Here is a 26808-nt window from a genome sequence, read left to right on the forward strand (position 1 = left end):
TTTTACAAAGACTTTGATTTTATTGATATTTAAATATATTAAATATTTCACTGAAATACATGGTACACCATCCTCCCCCCTCCCACAGTGGTTACATTATAAAACCAAAGCCCATGGCCTCCCATCTCCTGACTCCTCCACCAACTGGTGAGGAAAGGGGCAATGGTAGCCCAGGGGAAGGGCATGGCTGGCACTGTGGTACAGGGAGCCAGGATGTGGACAGGCCCTCCCACCTGGCAAGAAGCAGAGACAAGCCACCCAAGGCTGAGGTCTTCCCACTCTGATCTACTTACACCCTCACCCCTACCTCATGGCACCAAGTAGTCTCTTTGTATCCCTTCCTATCCAGGGATATGGCTGGGGGCAGGGGAGCAGATTTTCTGTCTGTAACAACAAGTCTTTTCCCCTCTTCTGCCATGACTAATGAAGTACCTGATGGCCCATTTGGTTGGTGCATGAAGATGCCCAAGGGAGGCAGTACCCAGAAACCAGGCCTCCACAGGGAGCTGGTATCAGAAGGCGCATGAAAAAGGGCAGGTGCACTGCCTGCCCCTTCCACTCCCAAACCCAGCAACTCTGGAAACCCTTCTCCTCTGCCTCTCTAGTCATTTCCAAGACAAAGTGATCTTCAAGCAAAATTCAGGCTAGTGCCTTTGGCTTAAATAGGTATAGACAGAGAAACTGAGGCACAACCAAATTCAGGCCAGAATCAAGGAGGCTGCAGGGAAAGGAAGGAAGGCAAAGATAGGAAGGGAATCTAGAGTTCAACCTCCTAACCCTTCTGCCAGCCCTCAAGGCTTCACAAGGGCCTGGGGAGCCAGAAACATGCTAGACTCAGGATGAAGGCTGGGAAAAGCCAAGTTTAAGGTTCCCCTTCCCCAGCCCCTAGTACCAGTATCTGGGTCCTCAGAGGGATCCCATGCTACCCTAGCCCCAAAGCAAACCATGTTCCAGGACACTATCTGGGGAACCCAGGAAATTCCTGAGCCTCTGTCCACCAAACCCCAGACAGTTCAAGTGCTGCATGGAGCACTGGGGCTCAAGCAAGTGCTTGGGTCCCTGCCGCAGGCAGGGAGAGTCATGCTGCACACATGGCCCCAAACGGCACTTAGGGATTTGGCACAAAAAGGACTCCTCTCCCTCCTTTTGCTACCACACCCCATCCCACTCCTGTGCAACCTGGGCATCTTTCTACAGCCCCTGAAATAGGAAACCCTGCTTTATTCCCAGAAGACAGAGGCCCACAGGAGAGACGCGACCTGGGGTGGAGAGCTGAGGAGCAGGAGCACAAGGACTCACACAGACCTGGAAAACAGATATGCACACAAAGACCAACATGCACATACAGTTACACAAACACACAGGCCCTCCCCAACACGAGACTTGGGAGGGCAGGTTTGGGCTCAGGGTCATCTATCTCCATGCCCTGACCCTTTTCTATTTGGCAACAGAAGAGGGAGAGATGCTCCATGCCCCCTTGCCAGCAGACAGCAAGAGAGCACTGGGGCAGAGTGACCTGACCTGCACCCCGCTGGGGTCCTTAGATCAGAGTCTGGCACTGCCCTAGCCCTGGCCAGCCTGCTCTTTGGCACCTACAGGTGAACTTCCAGCTCCTGACCTGACATCCCCACACACATGATTGCTCTCTGAGCATTTTCACAGTACCAGTGAGGCCAGATACCCTGTTCCCTGGAGCATGCAGGAACTGGGGCTAAATCTAAGCTGTCAAGAGGTCCCTTTGTTCCCCTCTGGGGACAGATCATGGGACTACGATTTGGCACATGGAAACATTCTCCTGAAGTATGGCCAGAGCTGGCTCCCCAGAGCATCTCCCTCCTTTGCCCTGTGCTTACGAGGGACACCTGGCTGGGGTGGGGAAGTGCCCAAGACCAGTGGTGGGGATGCAGGTATTGCAAAGGCAAGCATGGAATAGGCACTCCTCATGCCTATCTTTGTACAAAATATTGTACAAAATATTCCCGGGAAAAAAGAGGGAAAAGAAGGGCCCAGCCCTGAACCTGCTGCCCAGACAGACAGGGAAGGGATAGGCATGGCAAGCTGCCATTTTAATCCCTCAGGCGAGAGAGCTCCCTCTGCTCCTGCTACTGACCCCTCCCCTGCTCCCCAAAGCTGGAAGATTGGAGAGGGAACAGCCCTGCCCCAATTAAGAAAGAAAGTCACTTGCAATAATCCTCTTGGTAGGTAGCCCCTTGTTCACCAGCTTGAGGGCAGGAGAGCATAATCCAAGCACAGCCTGCTGTGGTGTCCCCTTTTGTGGTTAGCAGGGTCTAGAGGCCCAGTGCCCCCTGCCACAGCTCCACCCAGTGAGCACAGAGTCCTCTCAATGCCCACCTTGGTCCCTTCAGCTGAATTTGTGGCTGGGCCCTGCTAACTGCTGGGGCCCCCATTGAGGAAGTAGGTGGTCATCTCCCCCTTGCCCTTCACCTTGACCACCCCTCGACACTCCAGCTGGTAGCCCTTGGCAGCTAGAACCTGGTACAGGTCCGTGGTCACCTGGGGGAGTGGGAGGGGAGCCTGCTTAGCCTGGAATCCTTCCTGCTGCATTTGCAGGGGCCCAGGGGTTCTCTAGTCAGGCTAGCTCCCTTCCCCCAACCCCTGCCCCACCAAACACAGAATACTAGCCACCCTACCCCTGTCCTAGCAGACCGCAGAGACGCCTGTGGAAGCCCTCTAGGCCCATGCTCCACCCAGCTCCTGATCATATTCCCCTCACCTGGATTCGGTCGGGGACCCCCGTGCTGTCCATACGGCTAGAGACATTCACTGTGTTCCCCCAGATGTCATACTGCGGCTTCCGGGCCCCGATGACACCTGCCACAACTGGGCCCATGTTCAGCCCTGAGGTGGGAAGAACAGTAAGAGACTAGTGGAAGCTCCAGGGTCAACCCAGGGAGTCATCCCACCTCCTGGCACTGGTAGAAAGACCCAGAGAAAAACATGGAAAAAGGACAAGTCTCCTGGCTGTGAAGAACGATCTAGTTCAAGACCAACCTGGCCAACATGGTGAAACCCCATCTCTACAAAAAAATACAAAAATTAGCCAGGCATGGTGGTGCATACCTATAGTTCCAGCTACTCGGGAGGCTGAGGTTGGAGAATAGATTGATTGAGCCTGGGAGTTGAGGCTGCAGTGAGCTGTGATTGTACCACAGCACTCTAGCCTGGGTGACAGAGCAAATCCCTGCCTCAAAAGAAAAAAAAAAAAAAAACCCAAAAAACAAAAACACTCAAAGGACTTGAACAACTGAGCTTTGGAGCTCCCTGAGTTGAGACAGCCATCTATAACAATAATCTGAATGCTTGTTCTATGTCAGCCACTCTAGTAAGCATTTACATAGCTTCATCCTTTTAACACCTCTAAAAGGTAGGTATTACTAGCCTCATTTTATAGATAAGGTAACTGAAGCTTAGAGAAGTTAGATGACTTCCCAAATAAGCCAGTAAATGGAGCAGCCAGAATTCAAACCAGATGACAGTCTGACTCTAGAATCCATGCTATTAACCATTCCCATCTACCAGTTCATTTGACGGGAAGTACTTACCCGACTGGCCACATATAAGGACAAAGGTATTCAAATTTAGATAATTCTGATTTTGAATCCCAGCTCTGCCACTTACTAGTTGTTTGACCTTGGGCAAGTTATGTAATCTCTCTGAGAGTCAGTTTCTATCCAATGAAAGGGGATAATAATATCAGGATGAAAATATGCTCAAAAATTTCTAGGATAGTGCTGAATGATCTCTGTTCTCTTTTTTTCTTCTTCTTCTTCTTTTTTTTTTTTTTTTTTTTTTTTGAGACAGTTTTGTTCTGTCACCAGGCTGGAGTGCAGTGGCATGATATCAGCTCACTGCAACCTCCGCCTCCTGGGGTCAAGCAATTCTCCTGCCTCAGCCTCCCCAGTAGCTGAGACTATAGGTGTGTACCACCACACGCAGTCATTTTTATATTTTTAGTAGAGACGGGTTTCACCATGTTGGCCAGGATGGTCTCTATCTCTTGACCTTGTGATCTGCCCACCTCGGCCTCCCAAAGTGCTGGGATTACAGGCGGGAGCGACCGCACCTGGCATGATCTCTGTTCTTTTATTTTTTTATTTTTTTTTTTTTCGGAGACGGAGTTTCGCTCTTGTTACCCAGGCTGGAGTGCAATGGCGCGATCTCGGCTCACCGCAACCTCCGCCTCCTGGGTTCAGGCAATTCTCCTGCCTCAGCCTCCTGAGTAGCTGGGATTACAGGCACGCGCCACCATGCCCAGCTAATTTTTTGTATTTTTAGTAGAGACAGGGTTTCACCATGTTGACCAGGATGGTCTCGATCTCTCGACCTCGTGATCCACCCGCCTCAGCCTCCCAAAGTGCTGGGATTACAGGCTTGAGCCACCGCGCCCGGCTGTTCTTTTATTTTTTTAAGTTTTTTTTTTTTTTTTTTTTTTTTTTTTTTTTTAATAGAGACAGGGTTTCACCGTATTGGTCAGACTGCTCCCAAACTCCTGACCTCAGGTGATCCACCCACCTTGGCCTCCCAAAGTGCTGGGATTACAGGCAGGAGCCACCACACCCGGCCATGATCTCTGTTCTTAATATCAGACTTAATATAGAAGGTCAGAGGGAAGAAAACCCCACAGGAACCCTGATGGGGAATCTGTGATCCCATCCCCAGTCTGTAATCCCAGCTTCACCCAGAAATAGTCGTGGGAAATCCTGCCAAGCAACCAGGTCCTCTCACCAATCTTCATCTGGAAATTGTTGAAGGAGTGCTCATTGATGTGCTTCATCTGCTCCATGAGCCGCATGGCGTAGTCAGCCAGGGCAGTGATGTGGGAGCGGCCCACCTGATCGTAGGTGCTGGCATTCAGCCCTGAGGCAGCCATGTAGGTGCTACCAATTGTCTTGATCTTTTCCAGCTGCCGGAACCGCTCCTCGCTGATGATCTGAACAGCACAAGGGGACCTGCTGTCAAGGCAAAGACCCTAAACCCAGCCCTGCCCCAATACTTATTTCTTACCCCACCTTGGCTCCTTTCCCCACTTCCCTGTCTCAAGAGCCCCCTTCCAGCTGCTGCTATCAGTGTAGGACTGAGGAGCAGGGAAAAACAGGCACCCTAGGAGTCTAGGCAGGACTTGGGCATATAGCTTCAGAAGGTCACTCCAGTAGCTCACTCACAGAACACAGACCCACAGGTGGGATATTAAGCAATTTCTCCAGTCCTTTTGGGATACTGAGTTCCAACGTGAGCAAGTGACTTCCCTCTAGAATAGTGGAACAGCCATTTCCTGATCTGGATTTTCAGGATACTACCTCACGTTTTGCTTCCATTTTCTGTTTTCAGAGGACCATCTTGGTTGGTTTATCTCATGAAGTTCTGTCCACAGACTACTGCCTTCTTCAATGACATCCACCCGGTACCTATCCTATCCCCCTACAGATCAAGTCCTCCCCTGCTCCCCAACAAAGATGACACTGCCCCATTAGGGCTGATCCCCTTGCTGCCTCTGACACCTTCACGGGTTCTTGCCTCTGCCTCCACTGTGCCTACCGTTACCCCTAGCCCTGATGTCTCTGAATCCCATCAAATCTCTCTTTCTCTTCCCAGTGTCATTCGCCCCTTCCAATCCTGGCCTTTTCATCCAAAGTTCTATCTACTATCCTGGTCTCCAAGTCCCCCAATTCTCTGCCAGCACCAGCCAACTGGACAAGTACCTCATCAAAGTCAGCGATGATCTCGTTGAGCAGCCGCAGGCACTCGACACCCTCATTGTTTGCCTCCAGCTCCACATAGAACTCAGAGAAGTTGGCAATGGAGGCAAACATAACAGCCACACACTCACACGACTGATAGTAGAGTTCATCATTGCGACGCTCCCGGGCCAGGAAGTGGGCGGCCACGTCCTTGGGCAGAATGTTATGCAGCAGCCTCCGGTTGTATGCCTGGAGCTCCTCCATCTCCTCCTTCTCTCCTGTTGCCTACAGACACCACACCAATCACCCATTGCCCAACATTCACAAGGGGTGGGTGTGGTGGCCAAGGCTTGGAAGTGGGCATCAGAGGGAATCACGCAGAGGAAGAAAGGCACGGACAGATGAGGCCTAAAGAACAGGCAAAGGGATGAAGGGGGCAGGTACAGGATGGGGTGAGGAGTAAGGGATGGGCACAGAGAAGGTATGGAATCAGGGGGGCCTAGGGGTGCCGTGGGCCTTAGCCAGCTAGCAGGAGATGCATTTTTGGTCTGGCCCAGGCTCTGCCCCTAGGTTCCTCCCCTTCCCCCAAAGGCCCACCCGGTCACCTGCAGTTTCCAGAGGAAGTCCAGGCGAGCAGTCGACTCCACCTGCTGAGCATGCAGATACAGCGCCAGCGCAAACACCAGCAGAATCACAGGGGTCATATATTTGAGGGCCACCCTCCCTGCAGCTGGACTAAGGGTAAGCAGAGACATTCTTGGTGTCTGAGGGAGGCATCTAGGGCCCTACCCTTTGCTGCCTCAGAGCCCTCACTTACCAGTCCAGCCCATCAAAGGTCTCATTGGAAGAAGCCCTGGCAAGAAGATAGAAGAGACAAAGTTAATTAGTGCTTCCTGGGTTGCTAGGTGGACACATGGAAGGGGAGACAGAGACTGCATTTACTTGGCACATACTGTAAGTCAGGCTTTGGGCCAAGGCTTTTACTTACATTAATTAACTCATCAAAAGTAGAGGTTAAGAAAACCTCTGCTCTTGGCCTGGTGCAGTGGCTCACACCTGTAATCCCAGCAATTTGGGAGGCCGAGGCAGGTGGATCACCTGAGGTCAGGAGTTTAAGACCAGCCTGGTCAACATGGTGAAACCCCGTCTCTACTTAAAATACAAAAATTAGCTGGGTGTAGTGGTAGGTGCCTGTAATCCCAGCTACTTGGGAGGCTGAGGCAAGAGAATTGCTTGAACCCAGGATGCGGGTTTGCACTATTGCAGTGAGTTGAGATTGTGCCATTGCACTCCAGCCTGGGCAACAGAGCAAGACTCCGTCTCAACACACACACACACACACACACACACACACACACACACACACACCTCTGCTCTTAGAGACTCCACTACTTACCAGCTATATGGCCTGAGACAAGTTGCTTAGCTCTCTAAGCCTCCTTCCTCATCTGTACAACAGACATCTGATCTAAATAATGTATGTAAAAGGCTTGGCACAGTGCCTGCCATATAGTGAGACTTCCATAAATGTTAGTTACTATAATCTTTACAACTCACTGATGATTTAGGTGACATTGCCATTTTGCAAATGAAGAAATTGAGGCTCAGAGAAGCTAATTCACCTGTCTAAGCTCACATAGCTAATGAGCAGCAGAGCAAGGAATCAAACCCAACAGACACCAGAGGCATTTTCTACTACAACGAGCTGCCGTGGCATATCAAAGGAAGGGGGTTTTGCAGAGGAAAAGCCAGTGTGGTATCCCAGGCAAAGCCCTAAGCAGGATCAGAAGCTGCGGTTCCTAGCCAGAGCCCTGCCACCAAGCAGCTGTTTGACCTATCGGTGGTTAAGACAGTGGATGTGAAAGCACCATGCAAATATAAGAGGGAATTTTTTTAATGTCTAGCCTAAAGACACAAGAATTTCCCAAGACTGGGGTTTCCTTGGAGTAACTATTTGGGGTCACATGCTGGGAGCTCCTCCATCTCCTCCCTTTCCGCCACAGGGGAGTTGAGGCATTCCAAGGGAAGTTCCTGGGGTATTAAAGGACCTGAGAATACACTCACAAGCCATGGACGCCAAGCAGTAGGTCATAGTTGTCAAAGATGGTGGCTGGGGGACCCAGCAGAAGCAGCACCAAATAGATGAGCCCCAAGACAAAGATCATGGCCAACTTCCCGATGCTGCTGATGTGCAGGAAGACAGAGCTGGCCAAGAGACTCAGCAGCATGTTCCCGATGAAGTACTGGGGGGATGGCAGAGGCAATGTTGGGTGAAGGCAGAGGCCATGGCACCCCTGGGCAGGGGGAGCCCTGCACTCTCCTGCCTGACCTAACCTTCCCTCCACACCCCTCAAACCCCCATATCCTCCACCCTCCAGGTCCAGACCCTACACCATACCAGGGTCCCTGGTTGCTCCTAGTGTGAAAGACGCTGGTGAGTTCCTGGGTCCCCATGCCCATCACCAGGCCTGGCACAGAGGGGCCAATGTCTGTACCAGGACAGCCCCTCCCCACCACCTAAGCACTGCTTGAACACCTCAGGGAAGCTGCAGGTGGGCGAGGTGTCCTCACACAGGGGCACATTCAGGCCCAGAGAGTAATTGAGCTGCTGCAGGTGGCAGGCAGTGATGTCAGCAGGTGTTAAATTCAGCATCTGGGCTGCACAGGTCCGTATGGGGGTGTGGTTACAGGTGAACTGCAAAAGTGGAGGCGTATGTCAGGGTAGCCAAGGAGGTGAAGGGCTGCTAGGGCTATGCCCAGGTACCTTATACCCATGGGCCTTCATTCTCACTCAGGGATGACAACAGGTTGGGAGAACAAGGAGGAAGAACTGGAGTTCACCTTCCCCTACTCTGGGAGGAGACTCCCTGAGAGCAGAAAATATGTCCTATTTCCCTCTGCACCCCCAGTATCCAGGGCAGTGCTTGACACAGAGCAGAGGTGGGAGAATTCCCACTGGACCCTTACCATGTTGGCAATGGCAGAGGTAAACACAAGCAGGACGGAAAAGATGCCAACTGCAGTGCTGTGGGCCCGCGAGCGGACGATGCTGCGGGACAGACGTTGCAGGGCCTTAGGGAATAGCTAGAGGCATCAAGAGACCAAAAGTTGAAGGTTGTATCAGCCAAGGAGGAAGGCCAACCAGGGATGGGGTCCAGGGGAAGAGGCATGGCCTTCTCCCTCTCCCCAGAACTCCTCCCTGTCTGGAGTCTAGCCTGCCATTCCCAACAGCCTCAGAAGTCCCCCTACGTACAGAACCACAGGAGTACACGGCACAGATCAGCACGGTGATCAGCAGCAGCAGGAAGATGCTGGCATAGATCCCAAGCATCAGGGTGGAGCTGGGGTAGAACAGGGCCAGGAAAATCGTTTAATTTTGGAAGATCTGGGCATTCTTATCCCACCCTCCGGAACAAGCAGGGATGCAGGCTCCAGGGACTGTGGGCTCATGTGGGTATTTAGGAAGCTTCTGGGAAGTAGCGGAGAAGAGAGAAGCTAAGAGAGGAAGGGCAGGGCTCTCACTGTGGGAAGACGAGAAGCTGGATGAAGCAGATGAAGCAGAAGACCAACAGGGCACAGGCAACGTAGGCTCCGAAGCGGGGATCCACCTTCCGGGAGTACTGAGGGAGAGGAAGCTGAGTTGGGTGCTGGGCCTCCCTAAAGAAGGCAGGGACAGCAAGGACAGCGCACTACCAGGGGCCTCAACAGGGAGGAGATGCAGTTGACTCAATTGACAAAATCCCCACCCTGTTCTGTGGTGGTCCCTTCTCCATCCCCCAGAAACAGCTGTGCCCTCACCTGTGGTCAGCCATCCCTGCTGCTGCCTCCCCCAGCCCTTGTCCTTCTGCCCTGTACCCCCCAAACCTTCTTCTCAAGATCCTCTCTCTGGAAGGTAAGCAGAAACCGGCGCACGTGGTCCTTCCGCAGCTGATCAATGCTGCGGGCATCAATGGCACGGCTCAGGAACTCATCCACTTCATCCTCAGGGTTCAGGGCATCTTGGGCACCCCGGCTGAGGACAGGGTACATGGCTTCATCAGGTGCATGGGGATGGCCACGTGAGAAACAATGAAAGGGAAGGTATGGGCAGCACCCGGGGGAGGGAGGGAGAGCCAGGGATGTGGCCCCTGCTCCCACACCCCACACCGAAGGTCAGGGGAAAGGAGGATCTCAGCTCTCCCCAGCCCCATCCCAGGGTACAAGTGCCTTCTCCCTCCTCAGTAACCTGACTTACTTGTCTTTGCTGGAATCATCAATGCCCTGGAGAAAGGGACAGAGTGTGAAGTGAGGTGAATGGCCAACAACCTTCACCTCTGCAGCTCCTTCCCTTACCCCAACACTGTGCTGAGGGTGTCCCCACCATTATCCTCTGGGAGCACTGGGACGCCTGGGATGAAATCCTCCCACAGCCCCAATACCAGGAAGCATACGTGGAGATGGCAGCCACAAGAAGAAAGGGGAGGGATGGGGTGTTGAAGGAGCCAAGAAAATGAGGCCGTACGACTGATGCTGAGGGTCCCTCACCATCTGGCGGAAGGCCTTGGAGTCCTTGGTCCTGGAGAAGGCACGATCGGGAACCCAGCGTGGCATCAGCCCTTCCATGGAGTTGGCCCGGCCCCGCTGCAGCTTGGCCAGCATGGCCTTCTCCTCTTTCTGTGCAGGCAGCGTGGGTACAGGCTCAGAAGAGGGGCCCAGAAGAGGCCGTGGCCTGCTCTCCCCATTTGTCCCTCTTCCTGCTCCCCTGCCCCCAGCCCTGCCCTGGCCCTGACCCGTTTCTGGCTGGCGCCCAGGATGAGGAAAGTCTCAATGTGCTGCTCCTTGAGGTATGCGTTGCGCTCGCCACCACGGCCTGGCTCCACCTCGTAGTCCCCGTTCAGGTACTGCAGCGTTGCCCGAGTGATGTGGATGCGGCTGTATGCAGCCAAGAGGGTGAGCCCCTGGTTCTCCCCACCGTGTTCCCAACCCCCACCACCTGGACCCACCCCCACTCACCCGGCCCGGCCTCCTGCCTCCATGTGGTTGGCCAGGGTCACGTCATTGGACCACACATCGAACTGCCATTTCCGCAGGCCAAGGACGCCACAGTGCACGCGTCCGCTGTGGATGCCCACGCGCATGTTCACATTCACACCTGTCACTTCACGTACCAGCCTGGAAGGAGGCAGCCCCAGGTCAGCTCCTGGCAGTCTCCCCCTCCCCCAGCGCACAGCCCAGGCCCTTCACTCCCCTCAGGGCCCAGCGGGCAAGGACAGACCCAGATGCAGGGGACGGGAGCACAGCCTTGGTTGGACATGAGTAGAAGGCTGCATGGGGCTCAAGGACAAATGTTAGGACTGTGTTCACCAGCAGGGGCCCGGCAGCATCTTGTGGAACTGAGCTAGGAGAAGAGGAATCACTGTTATTCCCTCTGGCCTGCACAGATGGCATTCCTTCTAGCCCAACTCCCCTACTGCCCAGGCTCTCTCCACCCCATCTCGGCTGGCTGAAGCCTAAGGGTGCACATGGGTCTTTGCACAGGTTGGAGAAAGATTCATTCCCCACCCCAGTGACAGACAGATCTTAAAGACAGAAACAGCCAAAACTGAGGAAATCTCCTGGGGTCTCATCAAAAAGTAGGAGCAGTCCGGGGCACGCACAGTTCCAGAAAGCCTGGGAATGGGGCACTGCTTACGAGATGGCCTCGATCATGTCTACCCCCATCTCCACACAGCAGTGGGCATGGTCTGCCCGGGCCTCTGGCAGCCCCGACACACAGTAGTAACAGTCCCCCAAGATCTTGATCCTCAGGCAGTGATTTTCCTAAATGGGAAAGCATTGGAGAGAAAGGTAACCTTTACTCTCTTGCCCACCCAGCCTGCATAGCCCACCACCCTCAATGCACACTCTATCTGCCCCCAAATACCCAGCTTCTGCCAGCAAAGCTATGCTCTCACCATGGTCAACACCCAGGCCCAACCCCAAGGCCCAGCACCCTTACCGCAGCCAGCTTGTCAAACCGGGCAAAGAGCTCATTCAGGGTCATGACCAGCTCCTGCGCAGTGCACTGGGATGCCAGGCTGGTGAAGCCCTCAATGTCTGCAAACAGGATGCTGGAGATGACAGCAGAGGATGAAAGACCACGTAGCCCTCAAAGACGTCCAGACCTCCGCCCCACCTGGCATCCTCTTACCCTTACCCTACCTGACGTTGTCATGCTTCTGTATGTAGATCTTGTGGAACATCATGTCTTCTTTTTTTGTGTTGATGTCTTCTTTCATCTCCATGGCAACATGCTGGGGCAATACTGACAGCAGCAGCCGCTCCTAGCCCAGTGGTTCCAATAGGGCATCACTATCCTCTTGGCCTCACGTTTCAATCCCTCCTGGTCTCTCCACATTGCCAGTGCCCTCCCAGACTTCTCTGAAGACCTGAGCTTCCCTTCTGGAGTATGGCCTGACATGCCCCCATCAGAGCCCCTCTGACCACCCTCCATTGAGCCCCCAGATGTGCTCCTGTCTACGCCCTCCTCCCCTTGAACAGGACAGAAGCCCAGTATCACAGGGCTTCTGTGACGCACAACCCAGGGGAGCTGTCACACTGCTCCACAGAGCTGCACAAGGCAGCAGATCCAATCTGCAAGTTATTTGGGGGTAAGGTGGGGGCAGGCCCTGGTCACAGAGAGCAGCCCCACCTGCTGCCGATTCTCATGCTGTAGGTGGAGTCGGGCCTGGATATAACCGCGGGTCTCCTGAAAGGCCTGGCGTTGAGACACCTCTGCTGGGTAATGTGTGCAGATACCAATGACGTTGGTGCAGAGGAACAGCAGCACATTGGCACTGAGCTGAAGGAGGTGGCAGAGGCACACGGTGACCATCTCCCCTGCCCGCCCCCTAAACACACACACACATTCGTGCAACTTGCTAGGCTCTCTGAGGAACGAAGCCAGGGTCCTGTACCCTGTCTGTTCCCAAGCTATTGCCACCCCTGTGATATAGCTCTCCCATTACCCACAGGACCCCAGATCCCAACTGTCTGCCTGAATCCTCCACGACTAGAAATGAGATCTTTTCACAGCTTCTGGGAGCAGAAGCACCAACTAGGGCCAGGTAAGTCATGGGGCCCAGCCCCAGTACCCTGCATCTCCTGCTCCGCAAACGCCCCACACAAAAGACAAACGCTGCTCCTTTTGCAGGTGCTCACCCTTAAGGACAGCACCCAGGAGACCCGAGCTCTACATCCTCCTGGACAAGTCACCTCCTTTCTCTTAGGTTTGCTCATCTATAACCCCAAAGAGGAAGAATGAGAAGATCTCTAAAGCCCCTCCCTGGCTTGACATAACTTAGTAACAACAATTACCATTGTCATTATTATTATCATAGCTGGTTTGCAGGCTGCCCACCATGTGCAGGATTCTGTGGGTGCCTTCTATACACTGACTAACGCATTTCTGTTTTCTCTGTCACCCAGACTGGAGTGCAGTAGCCCAATCTTAGCTCGCTGCAACCTCTGCCTCCCAATTCAACCAATTCCCTGCCTCAGCTATTCTCTGAGTAGCTAGGATTACAGCCGGCCACCACCATGCCTGGCTAATTTTTGTATGTTTTTTTAGTAGAGATGAGGTTTCACCATGTTGACCAGGCTGGTCTCAAACTCCTGATCTCAAGTGATCCTCCTGCCTGGGCCTCCCAAAGTGCTGGGATTACAGGCATGAGCCACCATGCCCAGCCCCTAACACATTTCTTAAAATGCTATGAAATAGGTAACAATATCCCATTTTAAAGGTAAGGGATTGAGGCACAGAGAAGCCAAGTAACTTGTCCAAGATCACACAGCTGGTAGTGGCTGATGTGAGACTTGAACCCAGGACAATCAGACTCCATATCCTGTGTCCTAATCCTACTATCTAGTGCATTCCATACTGTGTAGAGCATTCCAGGTTTCCAAGCTTCCTACTCACTCTACTGACTCAAGCTCTCAAGCTTAACCTCAGAGCCCAGACTTGAGAGTCATCAATTCTACTGATACAAAGGATATCCCGTAACTGGGGATGGGGTCCACCATGCCTGGCCACTCCTCAAGGTATAACTCCCTCCTGACACCTGGCCCTGCCAGTCACTGGGCCCTGCCAGGCCCTACGCCTAGGGCCCCCACCCTAGGAATGTTCAGACCCCAATCATTATCAGTGGCACTAGCTAGAGAGCAAGTCTAAGGGAAACTGGACTCAGTGTTTCTGGCAACGCAGGAATTAACCTGGCGCTTGCGGCCCCACCCCAGAGCTGGATGGGGCAGGGCTCTGGTTTAAGAAGGGAGGGAAACAGCAGTAGCACTTCCTGGAAGCCAGAGGTTCTGGGCTCTGCCTTGAACTAGAACTAGTCCTGCAAATTGAGCAGGTCACTTATTCTTTGGGACCTCAGTTTCCTCTTGGGTAAAATTGAGTAAAATGGCTAACCCCTAGCCATTTCCAGCTCTAGCCCTCTGGTATGGCCTCCCAGCTTCCCTTCCCAGTCTAGCTCACAGGCCCAGGATCAACTAGGCTGAGATCCCCACCCAGCAGCAGGGGTGAAGAGGGGGGCACACTATCTCCCTTGAGGGTTTCTAAGAATAGCCCCCAGTAGGGGAAAAGGGAAGGGGGGCAAACGAGGCAACTTCCCTTCCTGGCCCCAGGAGCCCAAGAGGAAAATGTGAGTCATGGTGGAGGGAAGGGGAAGGGGGACGAGACTGAAATAACTCTGTACACACATATCCCTATCTGACTGTGAGAAAAAATGGATGCCAGGGGACTGGAGGGGACTCCAAGCTGCTCCTGGGTCACTGGGTGACACTGTACAATGTATCTAAACGAGTGAGTCGGTAGGAGAAAAAGGCTCCTTCCTGAGTGTGAGCGGGGCTGTATCTGGGAAGGGGCTGTCCGAGCAGACGAAGGAGGCCACAAACCCCACCCGTCTAGAAACCCACAGACCCAATGGGCACAGGGACTGTTTCTCAGTCAAGAGGAGGTTGGGCAGCCCTGGTCCCAAGGACTGGCACAGGGGCAGCAGTCACTCGCCGCTGCTCCGAGAACGTGCCTGTTGAGATCCACTGGGTGAGGCTGTAGCCAGGCACTCCTGGGAGGTAGGAGGCGGGCACAGTCCTGGCCTTCCTGGGGCTGCACCTCCCCAGTCAGGCACCAAGCCTGGCTCTGGGCACCATGCCAATTGAGAGCAGGGAAGACATGCCCACCCAGCCCAGACCTGGCCAGAGAGGAAGGGGGAAAGGAGGCACCACCACTAAGCTCCTTCCCCAGGAGGACAGTCTAGCCATAAAACCCTGCTTGAGAGCCAGCCTGGGGCTGAATCTTTGGGGCAGAAGGACCTGGCCCTTTAAGATGTCTGACAGTGCCCTACGGGCACATGCTCCACAAACAAACAGGCTATAAAGTTACTTTTAAAAAGGTATGTTTGGCCTTTTGGCTGGGTGCAGTAGCTCACACCTGTAATCCCAGCACTTTGAGAGGCCAAGAGGGGCGAAATACCTGAGGTCAAGAGTTCGAGACCAGCCTGACCAACATAGAGAAACCCCGTCTCTACTAAAAATACAAAATTAGCCGGACGTGGTGGTGCACACCGGTAATCCCAGCTACTCGGGAGTCTGAGGCAGGAGAATCGTTTGAACTCGGGGGACAAAAGTTGTGGTGAGCTGAGACTGTGCCTTTGCACTCTAGCCTGGGCAATAAGAGCGAAATTCTGTATATTAAAAAAAAAAATTTCATTTGGCTGGGCACAGTGGCTCAAGTCTGTAATCCCAGCACTTTGGGAAGCTGAGGTGGGTGGACCACCTGAGGTCAGAAGTTCGAACTCAGCCTGACCAACAAGGTGAAACTGTCTCTACTAAAAATACAAAAATTAGCTGGGCATGGTGTCAGGCACCTGTAGTCCCAGCTACTCGGGAGGCTGAGACAGGAGAATGGCTTGAACCCAGGAGGTGGAGGTGGCAGTGAACCGAGATCTCACCACAGCACTCCAGCCTGGGCGATGGAGAAAGACTCCATCTCAAAAAAAAAAAAAAAAAAAAAAAAAGGTATGTTTTGGCTGGGCACAGTGGCTCACACCTATAATCCCAGTACTTTGGAGGCTGAGGTGGGCGGATCATGAGGTCAAGAGTTCAAGACCATCCCGGTCAACATGGTAAAACCCCATCTCTACTAAAAATACAAAAATTAGCTGGGTGTAGTGGTGCGTACCTGTAGTCCCAGCTACTCGAGAGGCTAATGCAGGAGAATCACTTGAACATGGGAGGCGGAGGTTGCAGTGAGCTGAGACTGTGCCACTGCACTCCAGCCTGGCTACAGAGAGAGGCTCCCACCTTCCTCTTGCTGGGCACCAGGGGCCTGGCCGCCCTGCCTTGAAGTTCAAAAAAAAAAAAAAGTATGTTCTGTTCTGTAGCGCAGGCTGGGTGGAGAAGGGCATCATGCCAGAAAACCCAGCTTCTCACCCTGGGATCCCCAGGCAACTTCCTCTCTGTGGGTGGGGCAGGGTGGGCAACAGGCCATGAGCCCTCAAAACCTTGAGGAAGAAAGCAGACAGCACTCTCTAGATAGGGTCCAGTGGAGGACCCGGGAGGTGTCCTGATGGCAGGGCTGTGACTACAGCAGCACCTGAAGGACCAGCCAGGAAAGACACCCTGGCCTCTGCTTCCTGGGCAAGGGGATGACATGAGATGGCAGATCCACAAACATGTCCTTCTGAAAGGCACTTCCCAGAAGCCCCTTCCCTGGGTAACATGCCTTCCAGCACTCCCCATACCTCCCTGCCCCCAGGTGAGAACACTGCCCAGTCGGGTTCTATTCTACTCTAGCAAAGGGTGGAGCCCCAACAACAACATGAGCTAGATACTATTTTTATCCCAGCTTTGCAGACTGGGAAACTAAGGCTGGCAGAGGTGAGGCTAGTTGTCTAAGATCCCGCAGAGAAGAATACAGCCCATTAGATAGCATTTGGCCTGCAGCCTCACATGGAGATGTGGAGCCCGGCCTCACACACACCTGGAGCCTGGAGGCAGAGCAGGCATGGGCAGAGAACCTCAAGGCAGGGCGGCCAAGGCCCCTGGTGCCCAGCAGGAGGAAAGTGGGATATGATCAGACTTATTTTCTTCTCTTTAACCGCATTCAAACCACATCCAGCCCAGAGGGAACTGACCCCAGCTCTTCACCTTCCCTGTCCTCCCAGAAGTGGCCTTGCTCCAGGAAAGAGGTATCTCCTCCTCCCTCGATGACAATATCCAAAACCTGCTCTATATCTCCAGTTCCCGACCTAGAGCTGCTCTCCAAGGATGGCACCAGCACCTGAATATCAGGTGTCAACTTGCCAACAGAGATGCCAAAGCCTGGACACAGCCTGCTCTGCCTGTTCCCCACCATGGCCCTGGGGCTAAATACCACACCCCTGCTTCCAGCCCCACATTCTGTCTCTACAGACTGCACTTTCAGCAGGCTAAAGAGCTGGAGACTGGGACCCATGGCAACAGAGTTGTCAAGCTTGAGTTCTGGGGCCCTCCTTCCCCTCAAGCAGTGCTCTGTACCCCAGATCCCACATGGAGGCAGACCCCTGAACTCTGGCCTCCCCGACCTGCCCCTCCTCTCAGATACAGCCAGACATCCCTGCACCCCGCATCCACCCACGACTCTCCCGCCCTTCCTTACTATGCCTCCACCTGCTTATGAGGTGAGAAATTCCCCACCTGCTGCCCTCTACCCCTGCCTCCCTGGCCACCTACCTGCTTCCAGAGGAAAGCATCGCTACGGTTGAGTTGCCAGGCCAAGATCAAATGCAGGGTGGAGAGGCCCAGGCCACTGAGGACAGCAGCCCGCATGCGGATGGGGAGGAGCGTGTAGGCGATGTAGACGAAGAACACGGGACACCAGAGGCCTGCAGAGGGGCTGCGCGGGTCCGCTGCGAGGGCGCCCCCCACCTGCACTGCCGCCAGGATGCCCAGCACCACGTAGCTCACCACCCACATGGAGTCCTGGCGGAAGCTATGCCGGTTACACACCACCATGAGCGCCACAAACAGGGCGGCGGCGCAGGCCAGCAGGGCCACATAGGCAGGCTGAGGGCGGGCGGGCGCGGCGTGGAAGGCCAGCAACACCGCGGTGAGCAGCACCAGCACCGCCATCAGCAGCGTCAGGCTGCTCTGGTTCATCTGGAAGAAGTACCGCTGGTACAGGCGCTCCAGCTTGGCCGAACGGAACTGCTTCGACTGGAACACCTGCACTAGACGCCCCCAGCAGGATCGCCGGCTCCTGGGCACAGCGTCGGGCACCACCTCAGCTGTCCCGCCCGCTGCCGGGGTCACCTCGGTGTCCTCGAAGCCCAGGGCCACTGCCCGCAGCCCCAGCTCCATGCCCTTGCCTGGGCCGCCCCTCCGGATGAAGGCGTCATCCTGCCAGGGGCACCGAGAGGGGCCCGCAGGGGTAGGGCTGGGTGGCTCTGCATCCCGGAGGCAGCTCATATAGCGGGGCGTGCAGAAGCCACCGGCCCGAGGGCCGCGGCGCCGTGAACGCTTCTGCCCGTTGCGTTCACCCCAGGCTGTTTTCCGTTCATCCACTTTAGGAACCAGGAGGCCACTAAACCATGACATGTTGCTGGTAGAGAAGGAAGGAGATGATATTAGAGACCATCCAATAGGAACGGTATTAATACCACCATCACAGCCATTGCCAAGACTAGTAGCTCATTACCTGAGCACTTCCCACTGCCAAGCCATGAGCTTCATCCTCATATAATTACTTGGAGGTGGGCAAGGGTATCCCCATTCAACAGGTGAGAAACAAAGACACAGTGAGGCAAAGAAACTTGCCCAGGGCCAGGCACAGTGGCTCACACACCTGTAATCCCAGCAATTTGGGAGGCTTAGATAGGAGGATGGCTTAAGGCCAGGAATGTGAGACCAACCTGGGCAATACAGCAAGACCTTGTCTCTATTCAAATTTTAAAAAATTAGCCTGGGCTGGGCACCGTGGATGGTGGCTCATGCCTGTAATCCCAGCGCTTTGGGAGGCCCAGGCGGGTGAATCACAAGGTTAGGAGTTCAAGACCAGCCTGGCAAAGTTGGTGAAACTCTGTCGCTACTAAAAATACAAAAATTAGCCATGTGTGGTGGCTCATGCCTGTAATCCCAGCACTTTGGGAGGCCAAGGTGGGTGGATTGCCCAGATTCAGGAGTTCGAGATCAGCCTGGGCAACACGGTGAAACCCCATCTCTATTAAAATACAAAAAAAAAATTAGGCATGGTGGTATGGGCCTGTAATTCCAGCTACTCAGGAGGCTGAGACAGGAGAATCACTTGAACCTAGGAGGCGGAGGGTGCAGTGAGCCAAAATCATACCACTGCACTCCATCTTGGGCGACAGACCAAGACTCCATCTCAAAAAAGAAAAAATTAGTCCAGTACAGTTGCAGGCACCCATAATCCCAGCTACTCGGGAGGCTGAGGTAGAAGAATCACTTAAACTCAGGCTGCAGAGGTTGCAGTGAGCCACGATCATGCCACTGCACTCCAGACTAAGTGACAGAGTGAGACTCCATCTCAAAAAATAAAATTGGCCTGGTGTGGAGTTCGAGACCAGCCTGGGCAACAAGGTGAAACCCCATCTCTACTGGCGTGCACCTATAGACCTGGCCATTCAGGAAGCTAAGGTGGAAGGATTGCTCGGGCCCAGGCACTGGGGACTGCAGTGAGCCAGGATTGTATGCCACTGCACTCTAGCCTGGGCAACAGCCACAGCCTGGGCGGGGGGGGGGGGGGGGGGAAGGAAGGAAAGAAGGAAGGGAGGGAGGAGTCAATGGAATGGAAGAAAGAAAATGAAAAAGAGGGAAGGGGAAGGGAGGGTGAGGACGAGAGAGGGGGGAGGGGAGGAAGAGGGGGGAGGGGAGAAAGAGAGGGGAGGGAAGGAGAGGGAAGGGGAGGGAAGAAGGGAAGGGAAGGGAAGATGGGAAGGGAATGGAGGAAGGGAAGGGAAGAAGGAAAGGGAAGAAGGGGAGGGGAGGGGAGAGGAGACTGCCCAAAGATCTAGCAGCCACATAAGTGAGAGAACCAAGATTCTAAACCAGATTTGTCTGACCCCAAAGCCAATATACTTGAAAATTTCCCTCAAAAGCACTGATTTGTTGGTGGTCACAAACTCAAGTGTCCAAGTCAACGAGTGAGGCAGCTTAGGGTTCAGAACTAGGAGGAAGAGTTCATACCCTGTGCATGGGGCAAGCACCACCCTGCAGTAGACCGTTGCCACTGGGTCCCAGTGGGGCCCAATCCAATTTTTCTCAACAGAAGCTGAAGAAAAAAATCTGGATTTTAGGCTGGGCATGGTGGCTCACACCTGTAATCCCAGCACTTTGGGAGGCTGAGGCAGGGGGATCACCTGAGGTTAGGAGTTCAAGACTAGCCTGGCCAACATGGTAAAACCCCATCTCTACTAAAAAATATAAAAATTAGCCAGGCATGGTGGTGGGCGCCTGTAATCCCAGCTACTTGGGAGGCTGACGTAGAATTGCTGGAACCTGGGAGGTGGAGGTTGCAGTGAGCTGAGATCAAGCCACTGCACTCCAGCCTGGGCTACAGAGTGAGACTCCATCTTAAAAAAAAGAAAAATCTGGATTTTAATGCAACAGCTCCTGATTTTTAAATGTTGGCAACTAATTCACATTTTTCAATACTGCCAAGCCAAAATAAATCACGCCTGTGGAATGAGTTCTGCCCATGAACTGCCCATCAGTGACCTCTGTGCAAAAGGGAATCTTTCTACATCCTCCCTCATCACACTCACACACAATGCACACTTCACCAAGCTAAATTCAACTTCTCCCTCAGGTCACAGCTTAAATGCAACTTCCTCAGGGACACTTCCCAGCTCCCCCACCCAGACAAGGTTTGGTCCCATTTACCCTCTATTCATTTTTTCCATAGTACTTACTGTAATTATAATTAAATCATTCCTTATTTAATATGCATCTCTGCCCTTCTCCCTCTAAGTTTGAGAGGGTAGGGATTACATCTATTTTGTTCCGCACTTTATCCCCAGTGCTAACTACTGGTCCTGGCTCAAAGTAGAGACTCAATAAATACCTTAGTATGTTGAAAAGACAGAATGAAAGCAAGCTCAAGGGCAATGGAATGGAGCAGCTAACATAACAGCTAACAGTGATCATCCTAAGGCTCTTCAGCTTTATTGCTGCACCCGTCGTAAGAACCTCTGCTGTTTCCCAGCACGCCCTGCACAGGCCAGCCTGCGACCTCAGTGCCTGCTGTTCCTGAGGTCTGGAATTAGAGCTCCTCCAGATCACATCCCAAATGTCCCCTTATCAGTGAGGCTTTCCCTGACTACCCTATTAAAATAGCGACTCCCTTTCCTGGAGCTCTCTATCTCTTTCCCCAGCTCTATGCTTTTTCTCCATAGCTCTAATCAGCAACTGCCATTCTATATATTTTTCTTATGTGTTCATTGTCTGTCTCTCCTGATTGGAATGTCAGCTCTATGAAAGCAAGGATTTTGACCTGTTGTACTCACTGCTGTATCTGCAACCCTTCACAGGACCTAAATTAAGTGTTCATTGAAGCTGGGCATGGTGGCTTACGCCTGTAATCCCAGCACTTTGGGAGGCAGAGGTGAGCAGATCACCTGAGGTCAGGAGTTCGAGACCAGCCTACCAACATGGAGAAACCCTGTCTCTACTAAAAATACAAAATTAGCCAGGCGTGGTGGTGCATGCCTGTAATCCCAGCTACTCAGGAGACTGAGGCCAGAGAACTGCTTGAATCCCATTGCAGTGAGCCAAGATCACACCACTGCATTCCAGCCTGGGCAATAAGAGCAAAACTCCATCTCAAAAAATAAAATAATACTAATAAATGTTCATTGAGTAGATGAATGACTGGATGGATGAATGATACCCCATGCACCTTCTCTGTGCTTTAAACTGTTCAAGATCTTTTCACATCCCTAATTCCATCTGATCTTCACCAAAACCTCTAAGAAACTGGTCCTGTGGCCCCCTGGGGTGCAAAATTGAAAGGAAAAATATATATTAACAAAAACTGAGGTCCATGGCAGTTTTACATGGCTGGCCCAAGTTATAGAGATCATGGTAACCAAATCAGTCCCAGATCCCATATTTCCTAGAGGAAATGTCATTAACTGAGGTGGGAAGACTCCATGATGATGCCTTTAATGTGACTCCTGGCTGAGCCCAGGTCAGAATATGAGGCTGAAAGCACTGTCATCCATGCATGCCTGTGTCCGCATCAGGGCCACACTCCTCCATGCTCACAGAGCACCCTGAGGGGCCCCTTGTACTTGAACCTGCTGAGCTAGCAGCACTGACATTTGTACTCACTAGGGGATAGGATGGGGGAGCATCTAGCACTTACCCCAGGTGGCCACAGAATGAGAGCTCAAGCCAGATGAGTAGCACTCGAAGCAGACACCCAGGAACCCACAAGCAGAAGGCAGGCTGGGGAACTCTCTGAAAACCCCAAAACCCCCATCCCTGAGTCACCCTCAGCCAAGTTCTGTCAGCATCCCTTCTATATTCCACAGAGCAGCATGTCCTTCAACCTTTTTTTCTTTTTTTTTTTTTAGACGGAATTTCACTCTGCCCCACCCAGGCTGGAGTACAGTGGCACGATCTCAGCTCACTGCAACCTCAGCCTCCTAGGTTCAAGCGATTCACGTCCCTCCTGCTCTGCCTCCCGCGTAGCTGGGATTACAGGCATGCACCACCACACCCAGCTAATTTTTGTATTTTTAATAGAGACAGGGTTTCACCATGTTAGCCACGCTAGTCTCCAACTCCTGACCTCAGGTAATCCACCCACCTTGGCCTCCCAAAATGCTGGGATTACAGTCATGAGCCCCCTCTCGTGGCCCCTTCAACATCTTAATATCACCAACAGCACCATCTGGAAGGACAGATCAGGAATACAAGACTTTTGGTCAGGCTGGCATTTGGAAAAGGTCACCAAAGAAAGCCTGGCTCTTCAAAATACTTCATTAGAAGCATGATCTTTGGCATGAGATCCGGTTCCAAACCTTAGCGTAATTATTTGCTAGCCGCACTGCCGTGGGCAAGTTATTTAACCTCTCCGTGTCAGTGTCTTCATCTGTAAAATGGAAATAATAATGGTCTCAGGAAAGAAGCTAATAATGCCTGTCATGAAGTACACACCTGAAAAATATTAGTTCTTTTCCTCACTCTACAACACTTTAAGCCCAAACCTCTGTCATCATCAAGAGATGGAAAGATGAGAAAATCATGTGCAAGAACATGTGTCTTTCCAGCCAGACAGATACCTGGTTCTATCAGTCCCTGTGTCCTTGGCTGTCAGTCCCCAGAGCTGTTGGAGACGGAGCCCAGAGTAAGCAGGTTTCCCACCAACATCCACCACCCACAACATTTTGCTTCAGCCTGGTGAATGGGAATTCACCAGTCCCCTTCCCTGTTCTTATCTCCCTCCGCACCCCGCCCCCACCACTGGCCCAGACCTGTTCCCAAAGGACTAGTTTCTGGCCATGTTCCCAGCCCCCTGGAAACACATCCTAGCATCTGGCTCATACCCACAGAGAAAGGGGCAGACACTATCCAGGAGAACGCATGACCCTCCCAGGAACACTCTGACCCCCCAAGGGGATAGCTTCAGAGCTTCGTAACTGTCCAATCAACTGCAACCATCCCACCCTGGGCTCCACTCCAGGTACTGCCCATCCTGGAGAACTTGCTGGCCTCCCAGCACTTCTGGCACCCCATGCCAGACTGGTATGGCAGGGAACAGGGGAGGGCACTGTTCCAAGCCACGAAACTTCTCTATATGGTCCCCCAACCCACTCTGTCCAGCAACTCATCACTATGAACCCTGGGAGCACAGACCACCTCTCTCTTCCCCAGAGTCAGGCTCCCAAGCCTTGCGCCTCTGACCTCCTCCTCCCCTGAGTGTTGGTCCCTTTGCTCTTTCACAAATCTGCTGCTCCCCACACCACCCGCTCCCACAACTGAAGCCATGTCCCATTCAGCCTGGCAGGCCCAGGCTCAGTGCCTCCCAGACCTCAAGTCCCTCCCAAACCCTGATCAGCCTGAGACCAGAGTCTGGAGCCAGCCAAGGCCAAGGCCCAGTCCTAAGGATGGCTCTGCCCACTGCCTCACCAAGCATTCTTAGCCACCTCCTGTCTAACCCATCCCCAGGGCCCATCTGACCCTGCCCTCCTTGGCAAAAGGAGGCTCCAGGGGATTTAAAACGACTTCAGAAAGTTCATGGCAAGAAGCACTGCCCAGGCAGGACCCAGCAGTGCCAGCACCACCCACCAAACTGGGACGTGGGCCTCAAATCTTCAATTCTGGGCCTTTCCAGATGTAAAGGAGCTTCCCAGGCCCTGTATTTGTCCAGTGCCCGCTGCCATCTTCCCCCTTCCTTGTCCTTGTCCTTGCTCTCCCTAAAGACTGCAGAGGGCTCCCACATCACCCCTTACCATGCAACCCCCACCAGGTCCCTCCAGCTCACAAGGGTAGTCTGGTAAGGGGAGGATATGGGCAAAGAGGCTCCCACGCCTGATTCCACCTCTAGCCTTTCAGTCGAGCCCCAGAGCCTGCTTTGAATAAAGTCAGCTCCCCTGCCCACCCTACAACAGGCCTTGGAGGGTATGAGGAGCCGACCCCACCCCTTTCATTCCCACGGTTTGCGGTGAGGGGAGGGAGAGGGACTCCCGAAGACAGAGGGCATCCCTCCCTCTGCCCAGGCCGGTTCCTCTCCCCAACATGGAATCACATTCTCCCACAAACTCGGAGACTAGCCCCACAGCAAAAACCTCAGGCCAGCCCCTCCCCCAGTCCGTGCCAGGTCCCCCTCCTCCGGGCAAGCCTGGAACTCGCCCCGTGGAGGGAGGGAGGGAAGGAGGCAGGCGGCAGGCGGCAGGCGGCGGGCGACGCGGGTGGTGAGCCCCGGACCTAGGAGTCCTCGATCCCAGCGCCTCCGTGACTTCCCTCTGCCAACCCCAACTGCCTCGGGCAACCCGCCAAACACTGCCGAGACGACCCGTCCCAGGCTTCGGCGCCCCCACCCACAAACTCTCGTCGGGAGCCGCGCGGGTGCGTTCCAGCCCCGGCGCCCGCGGAGCCCGGGCGGCACTTCCCAGCCCTCGGCGCGCTCACCTGCCGGCCCGACTCCGCGCCGGCCCCGGGCCCCCGCCCCGCTGCCCCCGCGGGCTCCGGCCGGCCGGCCGGCCGTCCCGCGGTCCTTCTCCGAGCCCGCGCGCCCCGGCCGTCCCGCCCGCCGTCCGCCGTCCGCCCGGCCCGCGCCCCCTCCCGAGCTGTCCAGCGCAGCCGCCCTCTACCCCGGATCCAGAAGTCCCCTCCCCGCCGGCTCCCGGACTCCCCGCCTTAAAGGCACAAGCTCCTTTTGTCTGGGCACCCCCCGCGTCCTCCCCAGAAGCGGGGGCCGAGTCGCCCACTCCCCTTCCGAGGAGCAGCGGAGGAGCGGAGGAGGCCAAATAATGGGACCCCTCCCTCCGCGCGCCCCCTCCTCTCCTCCGGCCGCTTCCTCCCCCAGTCCTGGGAAGACAAGCGGCTACTGTTCTGGGATCAAGACCCCGGGGGAGGGGACCTCGCAGCCTGGTCCCCTTCCCTTCACCCCAGCCGCCTCCTCCGGCATTCTCCTCCCGCCTTCACCCTGGGGGTCCCCGAGAGCGCCCGCAAACCCACCCGTCGCCGCGACATCCCCCGCCCCGCCCACCGAGGGTCGCCTTCCTTCCTGTCAGGGTCCCGGGGGCTGGGCCGGCGCCCCGCGCCCACTCTTCACCCCGACTTCCTCCCTGTCCCTGCCCCAGCCCCCACCCAGCCATTCCCGCCCGGCCTGCAACGGCCCCGCGCCCTCCCGCGGGAACTCAGTTTAATAATTAATTAAGATCTCATTCCACAAGGCGCCAGGTGTGTGCGGCCTGCTTGCCGGCACACCACTTCTTTCCTCTTCCCCGCAGCCTCCGGGGCAGCGGCCCCGAGGCGAACCTGCGGGACCCAGAGCCCAGTGCAGGGAGCCAAGGAAAGGGCACTCTCCCTATCGCCTCCCCAGCGCCCCCCTCCCTCGCCTCCCTGTCTCTGGGGATCCCCTCCCCGGCACCTGCCAACTTGCAGCCTCGCCCCCAGGCACCTTTCATCCGAAGGGCCGCGCTTCTCTGCTGAGGGGTGGAGGAGCTGCTGGGGTGCATTGCTAAGTGCACGAACTGAGAAATTGGGACTTTTATTTATTTCCAGCACGAAGCAGCTGCCCGAATTACCTGGGAGATGGGAAAATCGTGTGAAAACTGCTTAACCCTTTGAGGATTAGAATAATAGTAAAAGCAGAAAGGAGAAGGGGCTTCATTCCCAGGATGTGCGTAAGTGAGCCTGACTTTAGAGGGGGTGCCATTCTGGAGCTGGGAAGAAGGCAGCCTGCCTGGTTTCTTTTTGAGGCCACCTCTCCATTCCCTCAGTCAGGCCTGTAGCTCCTCCTTCCAATTCAGCCCTTCCCCAGGCAGCCTGTTCCCCACCCAAGATCCCAAGACCTAGAAGCCGAAGCTGCTTCCTCCTAAGGACCATCCCTCCCTGCATTCTTGTCCTTCAAGGCTCAAGTCTTGTCCACTCCAAATCCCCACTGGGATTCCTAAGTCCAGGACAGAGCTTGAGGCACGGAAAAGAGAAAGGTTGGGAAAGCCAGTTTCCAACATCCATTAGCCATGTGTACCTGCAAACTATATGCCTTGGGTACGTCATCACTTACTGTCTTGAAATGAAATGGGGATAAAACCATCTGCCTTGTCTTTCTTACTGGGTTTTCAGAATCAGATAGAGAAATGTTGGTTATAATATTTGGAAATGGGAAAGTGGTACTTTCTCATTTTCTCAGTTGTGCAGGCCTAGTCTGTAATTTGACCTTTGGGGCCTCTTTGCCTCACTTCTTCCTTCAAAATTTCCTTAAAAACTGTTTTTGCAGCTGGGCACAGTGGATCATGCCTGTAATCCCAGCACTTTGGGAGGTCGAGGTGGGCGGATCAAGAGATCAAGAGATCAAGAGGTCAAGAGATCAAGACCATCCTGGCAAAACACGGTGAAACACTGTCTCTACTGAAAATAC

At 54.1% G+C, this 26808-nt stretch overlaps 1 protein-coding gene across 9 annotated transcripts; it reads right to left on the reverse strand.

Annotated features, from left to right (window-relative positions):
• On the reverse strand, window positions 1-25494 carry ADCY6 (adenylate cyclase 6). 9 transcript variants are annotated; one of them, XM_074402586.1, is made up of 24 exons: window positions 24852-25023; window positions 17430-18297; window positions 12879-12956; window positions 12370-12519; window positions 11880-12001; window positions 11677-11788; window positions 11371-11498; window positions 10954-11076; window positions 10692-10850; window positions 10469-10610; window positions 10224-10352; window positions 9934-9959; window positions 9564-9711; window positions 9222-9319; window positions 8953-9040; window positions 8667-8783; window positions 8236-8394; window positions 7764-7942; window positions 6517-6552; window positions 6305-6434; window positions 5721-5984; window positions 4747-4951; window positions 2735-2859; window positions 1-2514 (listed from the first exon to the last, which is right to left on the reverse strand). In XM_074402586.1, the coding sequence occupies exons 2-24, from the start codon at window positions 18291-18293 to the stop codon at window positions 2389-2391; spliced, it is 3708 nt and encodes a 1235-aa protein (XP_074258687.1). In that variant the 5' UTR covers window positions 18294-18297; window positions 24852-25023; the 3' UTR covers window positions 1-2388. The 9 variants fall into 9 exon arrangements, with proteins under 9 accessions (XP_074258687.1, XP_074258686.1, XP_074258685.1 ...); XM_074402585.1 differs by lacking the exon at window positions 24852-25023 and adding an exon at window positions 22528-24826; XM_074402584.1 differs by lacking the exon at window positions 24852-25023 and adding an exon at window positions 22081-24826.
• Between the last annotated feature and the right edge of the window lie 1314 nt (window positions 25495-26808).

This window comes from Saimiri boliviensis, chromosome 7 (assembly GCF_048565385.1).
Source record: "Saimiri boliviensis isolate mSaiBol1 chromosome 7, mSaiBol1.pri, whole genome shotgun sequence".
Taxonomy (NCBI): domain Eukaryota; kingdom Metazoa; phylum Chordata; class Mammalia; order Primates; family Cebidae; genus Saimiri; species Saimiri boliviensis.